The 19,901-nt window shown below is 34.1% G+C and overlaps 1 protein-coding gene and 1 non-coding gene across 2 annotated transcripts in view; one reads left to right on the forward strand and one right to left on the reverse strand.

The window, feature by feature from the left end:
* LOC125190812 (probable inactive leucine-rich repeat receptor kinase XIAO) overlaps window positions 1-17,727 on the reverse strand; it is a 17,956-nt gene extending 229 nt beyond the window's left edge. Inside the window, exons 1-7 of the mRNA XM_048088217.1 lie at window positions 17,349-17,727; window positions 14,338-14,481; window positions 2,298-2,645; window positions 1,642-1,716; window positions 1,438-1,521; window positions 411-430; window positions 53-349 (exon numbers count right to left, since the gene is read on the reverse strand). Coding sequence (XP_047944174.1) covers window positions 53-349; window positions 411-430; window positions 1,438-1,521; window positions 1,642-1,716; window positions 2,298-2,645; window positions 14,338-14,481; window positions 17,349-17,727 — 1,347 coding nt within the window. The remainder of the gene's footprint in view (window positions 1-52; window positions 350-410; window positions 431-1,437; window positions 1,522-1,641; window positions 1,717-2,297; window positions 2,646-14,337; window positions 14,482-17,348) is intronic.
* A 1,434-nt stretch (window positions 17,728-19,161) lies between these two features.
* On the forward strand, window positions 19,162-19,297 carry LOC125202891. The gene has a single exon (XR_007173227.1). It is a non-coding gene; the product is annotated as a small nucleolar RNA Z247 (small nucleolar RNA).
* Window positions 19,298-19,901: the final 604 nt, after the last annotated feature.

Raw genomic sequence — 19,901 nt, forward strand, 5'->3', positions numbered from 1 at the left:
ATGATTCATTCCCAAATGTGGAAAGTTGATTAGACTGGGGTATTTCTCCCACAAGATTATTCATTGAAAGGTTTAACTTCGCAAGAAATGTCAGGTTTGACAATCCACTAGGAATTCCTCCATCCAGATTGTTTGAAGACAAGTCCAGCGACTCGAGCAAACTCATACCCGCAAGAGATAATGGTATATGCCCTCCGAGGGTATTGTGAGACAAATGCAAGAATCTAAGAGAGTTAAGATTCCCTAAAGAAGGTGGAATACTCCCAGAGAATCTGTTGGAGGATAAGTCGATAGTTGTTAAGGTATCCAACAACCACAATGATCCAATCCTTTCAATGTGAGCTTCAACCTTATAAATCTTAGAAACAAATTAGCATCATCAGTCTGGTTTTCCTTGGCATCTATCATACCTTGAAAAATCTTGAAATATCTATAGGTAGAAAGCCAACAAATTCATTATGTGATACATCCAATACCTGCAACTTTGGAAACGGTTGCTCGGTGTTTGAATCCACCAACATCGTACCATCGAACTTATTTGACCTCAAGATGAGGATACGAAGTTCAGGGTGTTTTCATCCAAAAGGGAAATGCGTCTCGTATTCTGATACGGATGTTGGTTGGTTGGAGGGGAGTAGTTGCCACAATAATAGGGAAGCAGTTAGTGGGGAAATCCCAAGATTATCTAGTTAGTTCAGATTTTATTGTTATTTGAATTATTGGATATTTATCTGGCTACCTATATAAGGTGGGTCAGTAGGAGTAGCTGACATCTTTTGGAGAGATCAGAATTAGGGACGGCAGTAGCCGTAGGCCTCTGCGGAGGATTATCGTGGCCTCCTACGTGAGGATTGTTCTTCTATTTTGCTTCTTTCTTTCGGTCCTTCTATCAATAAATTGAGTTCTTATTTCCTTAGTCATAGTGTTCTATTGGTTGAGTTGGAACCCGGCCTTTACTCCTATCAATTGGTGCGGTAAACGTGGAGAATCATGGTGAACACTCTCAACGGATTGGAGAAGGCTGTAGCAGTGATGACGTTGCAGTCCCAAAAGACGGCAGATCAACTCGGGGCATTGAGTACTAAGTTAGACGACTTCATATGGGAGTTTCGAGCTTCTCTTGCTTCACAACTGATGACCTTTCCACAGTTTGATGGATCTGAGGTTTTCGTGTGGCTCGCGCGAGCAAATCAATATTTCCTCCTCAACAAAACACCTTCTGATAGACGAGTCGACTTCGCCATGCCCGCCATAGACGGACCAGCCAAGCCTTGGAAGCAAGTGCTCGTTCATCGCTGCCCCTCTTTATCGTGGGACAGATTTGTTCAAGAGCTCTTGAATCGTTTTGGTGATACCATCCCATCAGAAAGCCGCGTCACCAGCAATTCATCCAAGTACAACAGTGACGATATTGTTACTGTCCATGTTGCCAAAAACCAGCCAAAAATTCCACCACATCCAACAATAGTACTGCAGCTATCCTACCCACCGTGACAGCACCATTTCTGCCCTCTAGTCTACCTACAACAGCCCGTCACGAGATAGCAGCTATTAAAACGTCTACAAACCCCCCCGATCTCGGCACCACTACACACAATAGCACGCCCCTGCCCCTTCCAGTACAACATGTCTTTCTACCACCTTCTACCACACTGCCTACACCAGCCATGATGACAGCACTGCTGCTGTCTGCCAGCCCCGATATTGTGCAGATTCCTGCAGATTCGGATTCCCTATTTTCATCAGCGGGCGCTCCATTTTCCTATCTGGTCATGCTGCGATTCCTACATATAGTTGGAAATCTTCTATGGTTCGATGCTCTGGCTACTACCCGAAAGCATGAGTTTGAACCTCCACCGAACAAAGTGATGTGTTTCAAATTTTAGCTGAGCCTTGAGGGCAAGGCTGTTTCGAGAGTGAGGCAGTTGATACGGATGTTGGTTGGTTGGAGGGGAGTAGTTGCCACAATAATAGGGAAGCAGTTAGTGGGGAAATCCCAAGATTATCTAGTTAGTTCAGATTTTATTGTTATTTGAATTATTGTAGATTTATCTGGCTACCTATATAAGGTGGGTCAGTAGGAGTAGCTGACATCTTTTGGAGAGATCAGAATTAGGGACGGCAGTAGCCGTAGGCCTCTGCGGAGGATTATCATGGCCTCCTACGTGAGGATTGTTCTTCTATTTTGCTTCTTTCTTTCGGTCCTTCTATCAATAAATTGAGTTCTTATTTCCTTAGTCATAGTGTTCTATTGGTTGAGTTGGAACCCGGCCTTTACTCCTATCATATTCCATTACCACCAATGTCGATACCCTGCAGACCTAGGCAGTTGAATAGGGTTCGGGGTAGTGTTCCTTCCAATTTGTTTCCGTTTAGATTGATTGACTCAAGACTGCAACCCTTTGGGAATGTTGAAGGGATGTGTCCAGTCAATTTGTTTCCACTCAAATTGAGGATAGATAGAGATGTACTCAAATTTCCTATACAATCTGGAATAGTTCCTTCCAAATTATTGTCTGATATATAGAGAATTTTGAGGGATCTCAAGTTGAAAATGGTTGGTGGAATCTCTCCATTAAAGTTGTTGGCATAGAGTCCTAAATTAAGTAGCCCTGATTGATTCACAATGGTGGATGGTATCGGACCTGAAAAGTAACCATTTTTTGCTTTAATAGTACACATTGTTTAGGCATTATGGAAGTGGAAAATTAGATAAAAAATCATACCGCTTAATTTGTTGTAGTGAAGCCACAGCTCTTGAATGTTAGGGTTAACAATTTCTCTTGGCAATGATCCATGAAGTTGGTTGCTTGCGATGTTCAATTGCAATAAATTGTTGAGAAGAAATATTTCTTTTGGAATAGTACCTTGAGATTATAAATCATTCCCACATAAATTAGTTATTTTTCAAGCATCTAGTAGTATGACATACTAACTCCGTCCCTCTGTAGTAGAGGCATTTCTATTTGGCAGGGAATTTAAGAAAAATTGTTTTAAATGAGTTAAGTAAAAGGAGAATAAAGTAGAAAGGAAAAAGGTAGAGAGATGAGGAGAGAATAAAGTACTTTTTGTCAAAAAAAGGAAATGACTCAGCTCTAGATGGACGGAGGGAGTACATGTTACACAATGAGTTAAGTAAAAGTAGAATAAAGTAGAAAGAAAAAAGGTAAAGGGATGAAGAGAGAATAAAGTATTTTTTGCCAAAAAAAGGAAATGACTCAGCTACAGAGGGACGGAGGGAGTACATGTTACACAATGCTACAATAGATGATAAAACAATATTATAAAAAAGGCAACACAAAGCAAAAGATCAAATTACTTGATTAATATAACTTTTTAACTAATGTAACATTGTAATTCAATAATATAGAAATCGTACCAGTAAAATTGTTGTTGTTCAGCCACAAGTAGCTAAGGAGTGTCATGTTTCCAATCTCTTTAGGCAATGATCCGTCGAAATGGTTTACTTCCAATTTCAACTCCTCCAAGTTGACAAGACGACCAATCTCTTTTGGAATATGATGTTGGATATTATTTATCATCATATACTCAAGAATATATAATTGAATATAAATAAAGAAAGATCTTCGAACATCATGTATTTCACGTAAAATCATAAACTTAATAGGATCGAAATATACCTTGGCTATCCATAGCGGAAGCGATTGGGGAAGACAGAGAGAATTCCTCGGACTTTCTTTGGCGTAGTAGCGCAGCTCCAACTCCAAGGATTTGTTTCTCGCTCTTTCCCTCGTTTATGTGTTCTCTATAATGTATGTTATTTGATGGGATCACCACAATTGTATTTATAGGCAGAGAGAGGACAAACCCTAATAATCAAACCCTAAAAGCCCTTTCCATCAAAGAGGCCCAAAATAATTAGTAAATACGTTTCTAATTGACCAAGAATATAATCTTCCGTCTATTAATAGTACTAATTGATCACAATCAATTCTAATCAATTCTTAATAATATATATGCACGGTTCATTTACTTGATGGGCAAGAGAATGAATATTCATTCTATAAAAAGATTATGTAATAAATCTTTTGCATTTATTGGCAATCAATCGGCACATATGAATATATATATATATAGGGTTTTCATCTACCAAAATAAGCCCTTAAGTATAGAAATACGGACTAAACATGGACAGTAAGATCTGGAGATGAACGGTCACGATCTGGCTTTTTCAACATTTTCTGTGGGTCATAATAAGAGTGATTTATGTCATGTAAGGGTAATTTAGGAATGGAATGTACAATGAACCGCCCTTTCCGTTTTTCAAGAGCGGATTAATTGGGATCATTAATCCACACGTTATTAAGTGGATTCTTTGGTTCCCGCGACATTCAATTCCTCTCTCTCACCCAAATACCACCACAAAATCTGCAAACCCTACAAACTTCACTAAAAATCACCCAAATCGTCTGGGCATCAGATTCGCCGAAACCCTAGAAAGCTCTAACAACTGATTCGGCGAAGAAGGGATCGTCTGGGCATCAAAATCGTCTTCAAGATCGTCTGGAGTGTATTTTTCAACCATGGTGGACACTAGATCTTCTGGAACCGGAACACATGACGGAAAAGGTTTGTATGTTTTGTTTATTTTTTAATTTCACCGAAACCAAACTCAAATCTGACCCAAATTTCAATTCCATTTGTTGGTTGTGACCTAGTCTATCAACGAACTAATGGGAAGAAGAAGGCACCGCCAAAACCTAGAGACCACAAAGGTATGTCGACTACATTGTCTGGGTTATTATTTGAAGTAATGAAGTTTTAATTCTTTTTCGGCACTCTGTTTTTTGTTCGCTGGTTTTTTCTTAATCTGCTATGTTACAAGTTCTATTGAAACACTTCTCGATTTGGTATCTTGGTTCAACATATACCTATTCTCATTTTGTACCTCTGTGTTCTGGAGAATGATTTAAGTGAGATGTGATATACTTTTTTAAAAGGACAAAGATGAGATATAATTGATGGAAAATAGGTCATACTATTATTCTTTGTTTGTGTAAATGTTAAACACTAAATTGTTGATGCTTCATATACAACACTACAAAAGAATATCTATGTAGACAGTGAAAAAGGGATAGGAAATGCAAAGGATTTAACGAATTCTGAAAAAGGTCAGTAAACATAAATCATAACCTGATATGCTTGTGATTGTATCTCAACTACACAATTGATGTTTATTGACGAGTACGCCGCAGTATTAACATTGTTTTTAAGCAGCGAGTTTGGAGGGGAATACGAAAGGGATAGATCCGGCAGCAAGTGCAAACAATGCGGAGAAAGGTTGTAAAATATGAATTTATTGGTTTGACACTTTGGAATATAATTGTTAGTACATAATTAAGTGGGAACATATCATAGTTTGTTGAGTCGGTGGTCATTTTAACAAGGTTAAAGTTATATCTATTTACCTTATGTAACTGTTCTTTTTGAGAAACTAAGTTGATGATCTCTCACATACAGTACCACCTCCAAATATGGTTGCTGAATGAGAAAAAGATAAAGAAATAGGTGAAGATATTTCCATTTCTGGAGAAGGTACTTACTTTTAACACAAATCATAACTTGCTGTGATTGATATGATATCTCTATTACACAATTGTTGTTTTATGACGTCACCTATTAATATTAACATTGTTTTATTGTACATATGCACTCATTGGGGGAAGTAGAAACCTCTGCCATTGGGAAGGAAGGGGCTGGACACTTAAAACATGGTGCAAAAGGTTAAACATTTACATTGGTTTGTTTGACTTGGTGGAATTTATTCTTATCTAAGTAAATTAGGTGGAATATGTCATAGATTGTCCACTAGGATGTCATGTTTAAACACAATGCACAACATTAGTGCTTTTGGGTCATAATAACCGGATACAGGAGTCATGCAAAAGTATGGGTAATCAGGGTTATAATAATTCATTATTTGAGTCATGACATAAACTACTGAGTACAACAATGTCTCATACAACCACTGTTAATGGTACTGATATTGCACCTCATAATAAAGTTGGAACATGTCATCAAATGTCCACTCTTATGTCATTCTTAACCACATTGAACATTATGTTGATATAGTTTGCACATCATACTAAGGGAGTGTGTAAATAATTCATCAACATGACCAACGACAAGGCTGAAATATAAAATATTCAGATGGAACATGTCACATATTCCTCCTTCTGCTGTGTATTCTCACTATTGAGTTGAGTTGTGTTTCTTTATTTTATTTTAATGACTTTGAATGTAATTAATTGTGTCTGTGATGTGGTAATATAAATGTCATGTTTGTGTAAGATATGTGTATATAACATTTGAATCATATAATATCTGTAAAATGTATTAGTTAGTTGCAAACTTGAAAAACTTTAATGCTTATTCCACTATAATTCAAGAAATTGATGCACTACAGTTTGTGTGCCATATAAAAATATTGTCATACTTGTGTAGGATTTGTGTCATTCACCTACGGTCGTGTCCCAGAGACATTGGTATGTGTGACACATTAGTCTTCACAAAACTACTTAAATGTTATTTATACTGACACAGTGCATGTCTTGCAGAGGACGTTCTTTTGTAATTATTTAACCATGATTGGTTGTCACAATCAATGCAAAACAGTGATCAACGTTCCTATTTAGAGGTTGAGGATGAGTTGGAGAACGACAGGTAATGGTGATGGCAGCGGTGTTTATTTGCTCTGACACCTTGAAGTATACATGGGTGAAAGAGAAGGTCCATGGAATTGTGGACTATCGACTAAAAACAAAGGTGTGCTTCAGTATCTAAGAGCAAAATACAATCGTGTGTTGATGCTGGCAAGAAATAATCATAGCGCATTACTGAATAAAGAGTCGGCGTCCAAGCATTATGCAAAGGAGAGCAAGAAAAAAAAGATCAACGTAGAAAGGATGATAGAAAACTACGTTTCTTAAACAATGGTTATGTCATACCTAAAGCTTCTGAAACTTTTCGTTCATTTCTTTATAGATTGCCACTATTTTATTGAATCGATGTTTAGAGCCTGCAATTCTATTTTTTTTAAAACATGTTTATCTGTCGGTTGGATGTCATTGTTAATATATGTTATTTCATCTTTAAGGTGAGAAACTTGAACAGTTTATGTGATGAGAATTACTCGATACATTGTGTCATAATAAATGAATAACTGTGTTATAGCATTGTTAGGTTCATTTGTGTCATAACATACCAACATTCGAGGCATGACATAAAACTACTGAGTACAAGAATGCCTCATAAAATTTGATTGAGTTGTTCGTTTCAAACAAACTTAATATAAGTACGACCGAAGAATATTTTCATGTGTTGAACATATTGTAAAAAACAAATACACTATTCTTCTCATGGTTATAACATAATAAAAAAAATGAAATATAAGCACGACCGAAGAATACACAAACAATAACACAATACAATTCAGCTTTTGGGTCATACTAAACGGATATTCGAGTCATGGAAATGTATGGGTAAACAGGGTCATAATAATGGAATATACGAGTCATGACATAAAACTACTAAATAAAAGATTACTTTATCGGTTGACCCAAAACATCACGTATTCTTCTGGGTCATACTAAACGGATATTCGAGTCATGGAAAAATATGTGTAAATTGAGTCATAATAATCCAATATCGAGTCATGACATTAAACTACAAATCTGCACACGAATATGAGTAATTTCAAACAACCTACTAGTGTAAATAAAATGGACTCAAAAAAAAAATTAAACTGAAGTCACTTCGAAATTGTGGAATGCAAACTCAAAGTCTGTGAAGAAAAAGAAGAAGAACAAACTGGAAACTAATTAGAATGGAAAATGAAATGAAGATCCTATGAATCTTCATGGAAGATATGAAGGAGAGAAATTAAGGATTGTTTACTTGAAAGTCACACTGACAATTAGTTAGTGAATAGAGGAAATAGCAATATCATAGGACTTACCATAACTAACGAAATGAGAGATTGACAAAATTGGCCTTTAATGATAATTAGTGATTAAATTAATAATATCTTCCAAATTAATCTAGCCATTAGATATTGATGAGATCGGCTAATCCAATGGAAAAAAAAACGGTCTCTATTTCTTGATTTAAGGCCATACTTGTTTTGATTAAAAACCTATATATATATATGTGAACATATATTCTCTTTGGAGAAATATAATATGATTATTTAATTAATTGATATGACAATAATTAATTGATAGTAAAATGTGTCTTATACCAAATATATGTATTATACTAAAATCCAATTCTATTTAAGATTCTATCACATGTCACATATGTGAGACATAAAACTTACATTCTCCCACTTGGCGAACATGTGGGACACAAAGCTTTCGATTCTCCCACTTGTCACACTTGACAGAGCCACAGTAAAATAGACATAATAAACATAAGGCGCGCATAATATTGGACTTTATAAATACTTTCATCATTGGTAAACATAAGTATTATATTAGAGAGACTACTAATGCGGGTCATGGCGGGCGTATATCATTCAATCGACATAGTTCCTTCCATGTACCACATCACCAATAACCCCATTAATATAATCTATAAGTGACACAATGTCCATAATTGTCTTATTTCAAGACTTCCTGCATTAATACTAAAACATATATATGCATAAAATAATAAGCTTAAGCAGGAAAAGTAGAAACAACATTTATTGAATTCAAAATATCCTTAACACAAGACCCATTCTGTTAACTTGGATACATAAAGATTAGACATTTCCATACCCAAGACCCATTCTGTTAACTTGTTCCATAAATGTCTTAGGCGGTAATGCCTTAGTCAATGGATCAGCAACCATAAGCTGTGTGCTTATATGTTCTATAGATATTCTTTGTTCCCGAACTTCATCTTTCACGACAAGAAACTTTGATTCCATGTGTTTAGCTCCTTGAATACTTGTCATACTTACATAAATATACGATTGCACTATTATCACAATATAATTTCAAAGACATGGATATTGAGGAGACAATACCAAGACTTGAAATAAAATTTTGCAATCATTTATGCTTCAAAGCAAGCCATAAATTCAGCTTTAATGGTAGATGTTGAATTAGAACTTTGCTTTACACTTTTCCATGATATGGCTTATCTAGCCATAAGAAAAATGTAACAACAACTTGATTTTCTAAATTTAACAAATCAAACATAATCTGAATCGGAATATCCAATCACTTCTAATTGATCAGATTTCCTAAATGTAAGCATATAATCTTTTGCCCCTTTAAGTATCTCATTATCATCTTTGCAGCTCTCCAATGTTCAATGTTAGGGTTACTTTGGTAACAATCTAGCATTTCGAGCGCAAAGCTAATATCTGGTAGTACAGACTTGAGCATACATCAAACTTCCCAAAATAGATGCATAAGGAATATTTTCCATCTCTTTAGGTTCTAATTCAGTTTTTTGGACATTGATTCAAACTGAATTTGTCACCTTTATGAATTGGAACAACACTTGGAGAACACACACTCATGCCATATCTCTCTAAAAGATTCGATTTATGTAGCTTTTATGAGACAATCCAAAAGTCCACGTGATTGATCACTATATCATATGACGTAGGATGTCTCACACATATCTTTTATGTTGGAATTTTTAGAGAGATAATTTTAGTGTCATGTAGTAATCCAATGTCACTACTAGCAAGCAATATATAATCAACATACATAACCAAAAATATGAACTTGTTCCCACTAACCTTGAGGTATATGCACCGATCATCGGTGTATTCTTTAAAACCAAAATCAGTAATAGTGTCATGGAATTTGAAATACTATTTTCGAGAAGCCTGTTTCAGTCCATAAATTGATGTCTTAAGTTTGTAGACTAAATTTTCGTTCCCTTTCTTAATGAAGTCTTCAAGTTGATTCATGTAGACTTCTTCTTCCAAATCATCATTTACAAAAGCAATTTTCACATCCATTTTATGTAGTTCCAAGTCAAAATGGGCTACAAGTGCCAAAATGATTCTAAGTGAGCCCTTCTTTGATACGTTAGAGAAAGTCTCTTTATAATCAATGTTATCTTTATGAGTATAACCTTTGGCAACAAGTCTGGCTTTAAATCATTTGACTAAACCATTTATGTCGAATTTGGTCTTGATGACCCATTTACACCCAATACACTTTTGTCTATCAAGTAATTCGACAAGGTCCCACACTTTATTATAATCCATAGATCTTAACTCTTCTATCATGATATCAATCCATTTATTAGAATTATTACGCTTAATGGCTAGTGAATATGAAACTGGACTGTTATGTGTCACTATGCCACATTCAGATTCTTAGAGATATACCATACAGTCATCAGAAATGGCCGGCCTTCGTTCTCGTTGAGAATGCCTTAATGGCACTTCTGTAGATGTTTTTTCCACACCTATGTCCAATGACTTCGGCATCATCATTAAGTGGTTGGTCATTCAAATGTTCAATATTGTTAGATTGTTCAACAATATTTAGCACACGTAACTCTTAAGGAAAAGAGAGAAGAGGGAAATCTACCCTTATCTCACTGATGACCGCATTATGAGTTTTAAAACTCCCACTGATCTCATTATTCTTAAAGAATCTTGCATTTCCAGTTTCAACAATTTTTATGCTATGATTAGGACGGTAAAAACTATACCCTTTGGACTTTACAGGTAAACCATAAAATAACCAATAATTGTCTAAAATCCATTTTTCTTTTCTTGCGAAGAGTATACTCTAGTTTCCGCTTAACAGCCCCAAACATGAAGGTGCTGCAACTGGGTTTTCTACCTGTCCAAAATTCATAAGGAGTCTTTGGAATAGCCTTAATAGAAACCCGTTTTAATACATAAATAGCCGTTCTAAGAGCATAAATTTACAACGTTATGGGTAAGGTAGAATTATCATACTTCTAACCATTTCCATGAGAGTTCGGTTTCGTCTCTCAGCAACATCATTCTGCTGAGGCATACTTGGCATAGTATATTAAGCATAAATGCCATGCTTTTCTAAATATTTGGCAAAAGGTTTATGTAATTGACTTATTTTAGTGGTACGAGCATAAAGTTCACCACCTCTATCAGATCGAAAAATTTTCACCTTTCTATTTAATTGCCTTTCAACCTCAGTCATAAAATGTTTAACTGTGCCTGAGATTTTTCTTGCAATAAATAAATCCATAATGCGAAAAAAAATTGTCAATAAAGGTGATAAAATATTTTTCTCCACCAAAAGTCGAGACATCAAAAGGTCCGTAAATATGTGTATGTATAATTTTAAGGAGCTCATTGCTTCTTGTGGCACTCTTAGTATTGTGTTTGGTTTGTTTACACTTAATACAATCCACACAAACGGTAATGCTTGTAAAGTCTAAATTCGAATGAATATTATCCTTTATAAGCCTCTTATTCTTTCACTAGAAATATGATCCAGTTCCTTTATACCATAAGAATGATAAATTCGAATGAATATTATCCTTTAGATGCTCCTTCGATTGCAATGTGAGCATGAAATGCACCCATTCCATACTTCTTCATCTTATGCTCCTCCTAGACCAATATGTTTCTCAATTATTTAAGAGTCCACTAATCTTTTATAGTGAATCAATTTGGAATGATCCATAATGAGGAGGTAAAGAAGTTAGGATGAATTGGACAAAGAAATCTTCATCCACCTATAATCCTAATTTCAGCTTAGAAGAGATGTTACTTATGTCCATCACATGCTCGTACATAGTCTGAGAACCATTATAATGCATGCTCATGAGATCCTTCATAAGTTTTCCTGCAATAGACTTATATGCAGTTGTGAAGCAATTCTCAACATTTTGCAAACATTCTTTTGCAATGTCAGTCGTTGAGAGACTTTATCTGCAACGAACATTCTAATGAACTGTAAACTTAGTCCTGTTAGATTTTTCCCAAGCATTATGGGCAATCAGTCAAACTACTTTGATCATAAGATCATTGACTTATCATTCAACAGTGTTAGGTCCAAGTCCATTACATCAAGAGTAAACTAAAGTTTCTCTTTCCATTCAGAGAAGTTAGTTCCATTAAGTGCGGGAAAATTTGAGATAAGCATACTAGTAGAAAAAAAAAGATGTTTTACATTATAGGAGCAATTAAGAGATGAATGCTCACATATAAAAGCTTTGAATAATAACACGAACATTAATTTAAAAATCCATATCACGAGGAAATTATGAAAACTCCTTTGGGTAGTCTTCATACAATAATAAAAATCATACTTTTAATATCCATATCTTAGTTCAATAATTGAGTAATAATAATTTTGGTGTTACCTTTGGGTAATCGACACCAATTTAAATTATTAATTCCATTTTTGTTCATTATGTCGCAAAGACTATTTCCTTTGGGAATCTAGACCTTTAATGACAAACAAACTATTTTAGATAATAAATAGCCACAACAAGCATGATGATTAATTGCATACATAGATTTTCATATTAACTTGATTATAAACTCTTCTTATTTTACCTCACTTTGGTGATTGCAAAATAAACATAATATAATCAAGAATGTATAGTGATTAATTGCTTAAACAGATTTACACTTAATTTGATTATAAACTCCTATTATTTTATCTCACTTTGGTGATTGCAAAATAAACATAATATAATCAAGAATGTATAATGATTAATTGTTTAAGCAAATTTTAATATGACTTCGATTATAGACTCTCCTTGTTTTACCTCACTTTGGTGATTGCAAAATAAACATAATATAATCAAAATTGTATACAATTAAACATAAATTGAATTATTTAATCATTTATTCCATTCTCGATAGATTCATAATCATGAAACATTTAATCGAAACCTCAATTAATTCACCAGTACAAATATACAAACTCAATTTACAAAGTTCATACACAATTAATATACCCAATTTAATTCCATATATATGAATAGAATCAATTGGGAAACAATATATTTCAAAGTATAATCATACAAAATAAACATTCTTTAATTGATACAGTAATTAACCAGTACAATTCACATAATACAAATTATGCGAACAAAATTAAATAACCTAAATTATCAATTCCATCCTACTGTCCCGATTCATGTGGAATTCATAAAGACAACCAATCAAAATATAGTTGTGCAATTAGTCATATGAATTCATTTACACCACAAATTTAGATACGTAATACATAAAATGAATCAAATATACTTAAACATGAATTTAATATGAATCAACTAAATTTGAGTTCACAATTCGTGAAATTTCAAAGGAACCGAGACCCAAATAAACACAAACGTGATTCACAATTCATCAATAATTTATCAAAAAAAAATTAAAAAATTATGGTTTTCCATAATACGAAAATACATGAGTTCTCATGCTCTGATACCACATGTTGGATATTATTTACCATCATATATTCAAGAATACATAATTGAATATAAATAAAGAAAGATCTTCGAACATCATGTATTTCACGTAAAACCATAAACTTAATAGGATCGAAATATACCTTGGCGATCCATAGCGGAAGCGATTGGGGAAGACAGAGAGAATTCCTCGGACTTTCTTTGGCGTGGTAGCGCAGCTCCAACTCCAAGGATTTGTTTCTCGCTCTTTCCCTCGTTTATGTGTTCTCTATAATGTATGTTATTTGATGGGATCACCACACTTGTATTTATAGGCAGAGAGAGGACAAACCCTAATAATCAAACCCTAAAAGCCCTTTCCATCAAAGAGGCCCAAAATAATTAGTAAATACATTTCTTATTGACCAAGAATATAATCTTCCGTCTATTAATATTACTAAATGATCACAATCAATTCTAATAAAATCTTAATAATATATATGCACGTTTCTTTTACTTGATGGCCAAGAGAATGAATATTCATTCCATAAAAAGATTATGTAATCAATCTTTTCCATTTATTGGCAATCAATCGGCACACACACACACACACACATATATATATATATTTATATATATATATGAACATATAATCTCTTTGGAGAAATATAATATGATTATTTAATTAATTGATGTGATAATATTTAATTGATAGTCAATTAATTAGGGTAAAATGTCTTATACCAAATATATGTATTATACTAAAATCCAATTCTATTTAAGATTCTATCATATGTAACATATGTGAGACATAAAACTTACATATGACCTGTACAAATATGAAATTTGAAAATCGAACTTGAATACCACATAACAACGCGACGACATTGTTGTATTATGAAATTAATAAAAAAAATGTTGATATGATCATAAAACACAAGAATTGTACGTGAAAGAGCAAGATCATACCACTTAACTCATTACTGTGAATGAACAATCCATACATAGTTGTCAAGTTCCCGATTTCTCTTGGCAACGATCCACTAAAGTCATTGCCAGACATGCTCAATCGCTCGAAATTAGGAAGACGACCAATCTCCTTTGGGATAGTACCTAAAATCACAACATAAGTTACTGAAAAGGACAAAGGTTAAAATTTTTTTGAGGGGCATGAAGAATGATACTCCCTACGTCCCATTAAATATGCAACATTTGGGATTTGACACAGGTTTTTATGTAGTGTTGTTTTGTGAGTTAATGAAGAGAGAGTAAAGTAAGAGAGATGAAAAAGTAGAGATAGAGATGTCTCTATTTTAAGAAATGTTTCATTTTTAATGGGACAGACTAAAAAGGAAAACTTTTCATTTCTTATGGGACAGCGGGAGTACATACCACTGAAATGGTTGAATTCAAGGCCTATTCTGAGAAGGGATGTCATGTTTCCAATTTGTGGTGATAATGATCCAATTAGTTCATTGGAGGCAAAGTCAGCATATTGCAAGGATGGCATGCCGAAAAGAGTTGCAGGCAATGAGCCTTTTAACTTGTTGGAACTCATGCCCAAACTTTTTAAATTTGTAAGATGACCAATCTTTTCTGGAATATCACCTGCATTAATCAAATCCAGCTGCATTTGCATATTACTCCCTCCGTCCAAAAAAATAGGGCAATTGCTGTATGGCACGAGTTTTAATGTAGAATTGGTAAAGTAAGAGAGAAGGGAAAAAGTAAGACAAAGGAGAAAAAGTAAGTGAGAAGTAGTGTTAGTTGAATGATGTGTAGGGTTATTATTTGTTGAAAACTTTCCATAAATGAATGTGATCTATTTTTTGTGGATGGCCAAAAATGGTAAACGTGCCCTATTTTTTGTGGACGAAGGGAGTATTTAGTATATATAGCAAAGGGGAGTGAGCAATTGCTAACGAATCCCTTAATTGATAACTTCAATTAATCTAAGACCATAGAACTTAGGAGATCTAATGGTCTATAAATTGCCATGTGTAATTTGTTTTTTAATTTTTTAATATTGAAAAGATAAGAATAACTACCAAATTTAGGGCTGAGAAACATTATATCAATATAGTTTATTAAATATGTCAACACGGATACATGAAAACATAAATACAGTTTCATATTGACATTATCCATGTATTATACTAACATATTTTGTAAGTTGTATTGATGTAATCTGTTGCACGACTTAAAAGAAAATTCACGAAAATTTTATCAAATTTTGACATCGAAACATATGCATGTAGGATATCGTTGGAATTCTTATAAAATTATCTTTAATTTGATATATGTTGTGTAAAAAAATAATTTAAATTGATATAGTTATATGCATTTAAAGTTTTGAGATATTTTTTGAAAGTTGGTTATAACTAATTTTTTGTTAATTGACATTAATATCCTTAATTGACATTATTGTGTATTGTATTGATATTCGTGGCTTAATGATCTTGTGCCTTGATTTAATGATCCAATGCATATCATTTAGTTGCAGTTAGCAATTTAAGGGTTAATTAGCAATATAACACACCCCATATAGCATAATAATAATTTAAATTTACCCCATATAGCATAGGGGAGTGTTATATTGCTAACTCAATACTTAATTGATAACTATAACTAAAGATAGCCATTAGATATTCAAATTAAGTGCCTAGATCATCAACCCCGAAATGTCAATACGATAAAAAAAAACGTCAATAAGGGTATTAAGGTCAATTTACAACAAATTAGTTGTAACTAACTTTTGAAATTATCCCATAACTTTAAAACGCATATAACTTTCTCAATTTAAATTATTTTTTTGCACAACATATATCAAATTAAAGATAATTCCATAAGGATCTAACGAGATCTTACTTACATATGTTCCGACGTCAAAATTTGAAAAAAAAATCAAAATTTTTTAACTTTTCGTACAACACAAATGTCAACATAGTATATAATATATGTCAATATAATACATGTAGAATGTCAATATAAGCAATGTGTTAACATTCTCAAAGCGTTGTGTTGACATTCTCAAAGTATTGTGTTGATATTTTCGAAACACTATATTGACATTTTCATCAAAAAACCTAATTTGGTAGTTTTTTTTATCTTTTTTTGATTTAATTAATGAAAACGAAAATTACGCGTGGCAAATTGTAGACCACTAGTTTTCTAAAATCTTATGGTATTAAATTAGTTATAGTTAGCAAATAAATGATGAGTTAGCAATTGATCATTCCCCATATAGCATAAAAATAATTTAAATTTACAGAAAGTTATGCCTATAGAGAATACAATTAGACTTATCTCTTTCGCCTATTTGTTTAGTAGGATTGCAACCTAAAAAAATAATACACCATTGACTCTTGACTTTGTTTGTTACTCGTGTTTGTTGGTTTTAAATCTTACAAGAAAAGTAATTAAAATTCCAAAATCGAGAAAAGTAGTTCAACTTTCAAGAATTTTTATTCCCTACCTTCTTATAAGTATTCTTATATAATCCTCTGTTCTATAGTAATAGAGACATTTAATTTTGTGCATTCGTTTTGAAAAAATAATTATAAATAGTAAAAGTGGAGAAAAATTAAATAAGAGAGAATATTGTAGATAAGACTATTCTCTACATTATTCTTTCTCTACTTTACTCTCTCTCCACTTTAACTATTTATTATCATTTTTTCAAAACAAGTGCAGAAAATGAAATGACTATAGTACTATAGAACGGAGGGAGTAATAATTAATACTCCGTATTATGTAAATTATTAAATTCACTCTCTATTATTTACAAATGATAACTTCAAAATATTCGAGCATAATTTTTAAAATATTGACAATACCTAATTATAATAATGATAACTATAGTCCATGGAGATAAGATCAAATTATTTTGACCCTATACGTATATGACTGTATAAAAATAATAGAAAATGACATTAAAAAGAATTATTTGAGTATAGTCCATGGAGATAAGGTCAAATTACCTGTCAACTTATTTGCACCAATGTTCAATGTTTGAAGCTTCGTCAAGTTCCCAAGTTCTCTTGGCACAAATCCATCAAATTTATTGTTGTACAAAGAAAGAAACTCGAGCTTCGAACACTGCTCCAAACTCGAAGGTATTTCCCCATACATCTCGTTGTAAGAAATATGAAGAATCTTGAGTCGAACAAGATTGTGTATGCACAGATCAAGAGGTAGAATACTAGACAAAGTATTATTCCTCAAACTCAAGACTTCTAAATTTGACATGTTAAAGATAGATGGTGGAAGAGGGCCGTGAAAAGAGTTGTCGTTCATGTCTAATAAAACGAGAGAAGAAAGATTTCCGATTTTTGGTGGGATGGTTCCAACAAGACCCATGTTCGATATGTTCAACTGAGTCACCCTATTAAGGAGAAAATCACAAGTAACTCCGATCCAATTGCAGACACGGGCTTCAGTGCTCCAATTTTTGGTCAATATAGTTTGTGGATCGGAAGTGATTTGAGATCTTAAGGCAAGAAGTGAAGAACGATCAGTGTTGATATCGGCGGATGAGCAATAATTCATCAAATAGTGAATTAATAAGAGTAGAATAAAGAGGAGAAAATGAGAAGGTTTTTCCATTTTGGACTTTATTTTTTGTGATTGAGCTTTGATGCATATACATGTATCTGTGTAGGATATTTATTATAAGGAGATTGTAACAAATATGAAAGCATTAGATAAAGTAAAAGCCATGAATTAACGTTGTATCTATCTGGCTATTGATGATGCCGCGGCGGCTTCATAATTAATTACTCTTCAAGAATTATTTACTCAGTCAATGAAAGTGATCTCAATTTTTAAAGTATTTATCCACCAATTATTATGTTTTTGACTTTGTCATTGTTAACTTATCATATCTAAATGAAGCTGCAATTATTCAATAATCTCATCTACATGAAAATAAGAAAAAGAATAGCAAGAAGATACAAATAAATGGCATGTCATCGGATGAAATTCCTTCACTCCAGTTGAAGCAACACATTGATGAAGACCTTTAGGATTCGATGAGCTATGAAGATTTTTCAGTTACAAACAACTCATCATCTTCCTATTATTTATTGCACTCTTTGCTAGGATTATAGCATGCATTCTAGACTCTTCCTTTGCACCTATATAATGGTCTTACTTGCTTATGTCAAGATGTGAAATACAACGTATACTTTTGGAAAGCTTTTCTTCTTCTTCTTTTTTATCATGGCTTTTCTATAATTTCTTATATGGTATCTAGAGCCTAAAGTAGTCTTGCCTTTTGTCATCTTCCCCTTTTTTTTGTTTTCATCTGCTTCATACATGGAGTCTTCAAATCCTACTTCCCTCATCCTCCTCAATAATAACTCTGTCTCTAACAAACTCAATGAAAATAATCATCTCTTTTGGAAACAACAAATTTTGGCAACCGTCACTGGCTACGGTTTGGAGTCTTTTCTTGATGGGAGCATCTCTATCCCTCCCTCAACAATTACCTCAAAAGAATCGTCCAAGATGGTGCCGAATCCGGAATATCTGGCCTGGCACCAGCAGGATCAGCTTCTTGCCTCCTGGATCCAATCCTCACTTTCTGAGAGCTCCATGGTTACTGTCGTTGGCCTGAGCACGAGTGCTGAGATATGGAAGGCTCTGGAGACAAATTTTGCTAGCCAATCTAAGGCTAAGGTCATGCAATACAAACTTCTTTTGCAGACCGTCAAGAAGGAGACTCTTTCTATGAGGGAGTATTTGAACAAGGTGAAATCCTATTGTGATCTCCTTGGTGCTGCTGGTTGTAGGATCCTTGATGAGGATCAAATCCTTTATATTCTTGGTGGCCTCGGGGATGAGTATAATCCTGTAATGGTAACTATAACTTCAAAATCAGATGGCTGGACTGTCCAAGATGTTGGAGCTCTTCTTTTGAGCTTGGAGTCCAGATTGGAAGCTCATAAAAGTCCTCTCATTAATTCTGATGGCTCTCAGCCTTCGCTGAATCTTGCCCAACCATCATCAGGAAGCAGATTCGATTATTCTTCCAACTCCGGTCGAGGGGGTTGTGGTGGTCGTGGCTCTGGTTTTCGTGGTGGTCGCGGGGGTTACAAAGGCAAGTCTTCTGGTAATCGTCCTGTTTGTCAACTTTGTCAAAAGCCCGGTCACATGGCTGACCGATGTTGGCATCGTTTCGAGCAAAATTTCATGCCCCGACCATCCATTCAACGAAATCCTCAGCAACAGCCTCTGTCTCACTATGGTCTTTTGCCGACTCCTTCCAAGCATGCTCCTACTTCTAATGTTGCTCAAGCTAGGGGTCCTCCGGGATTTCATGCTCCTTCGGAGTACAACATGGATGCATCGTCGGTAGCCTCGTGGTACCCAGATTCCGGTGCTTCTAATCATGTCACTAAAGATCTCTCTAATCTCAACTCCTCTACGGAATATAATGGAGGTAATCTTTTACATCTTGGTGATGGCAGAGGTGTAAGGATCTCACATGTTGGTAATTCTTGCTTCACTTCTTCACGTTCCTATAGTTTCTA

This window comes from Salvia hispanica, chromosome 1 (genome assembly GCF_023119035.1).
Source record: "Salvia hispanica cultivar TCC Black 2014 chromosome 1, UniMelb_Shisp_WGS_1.0, whole genome shotgun sequence".
Taxonomy (NCBI): Eukaryota; Viridiplantae; Streptophyta; class Magnoliopsida; order Lamiales; family Lamiaceae; genus Salvia; species Salvia hispanica.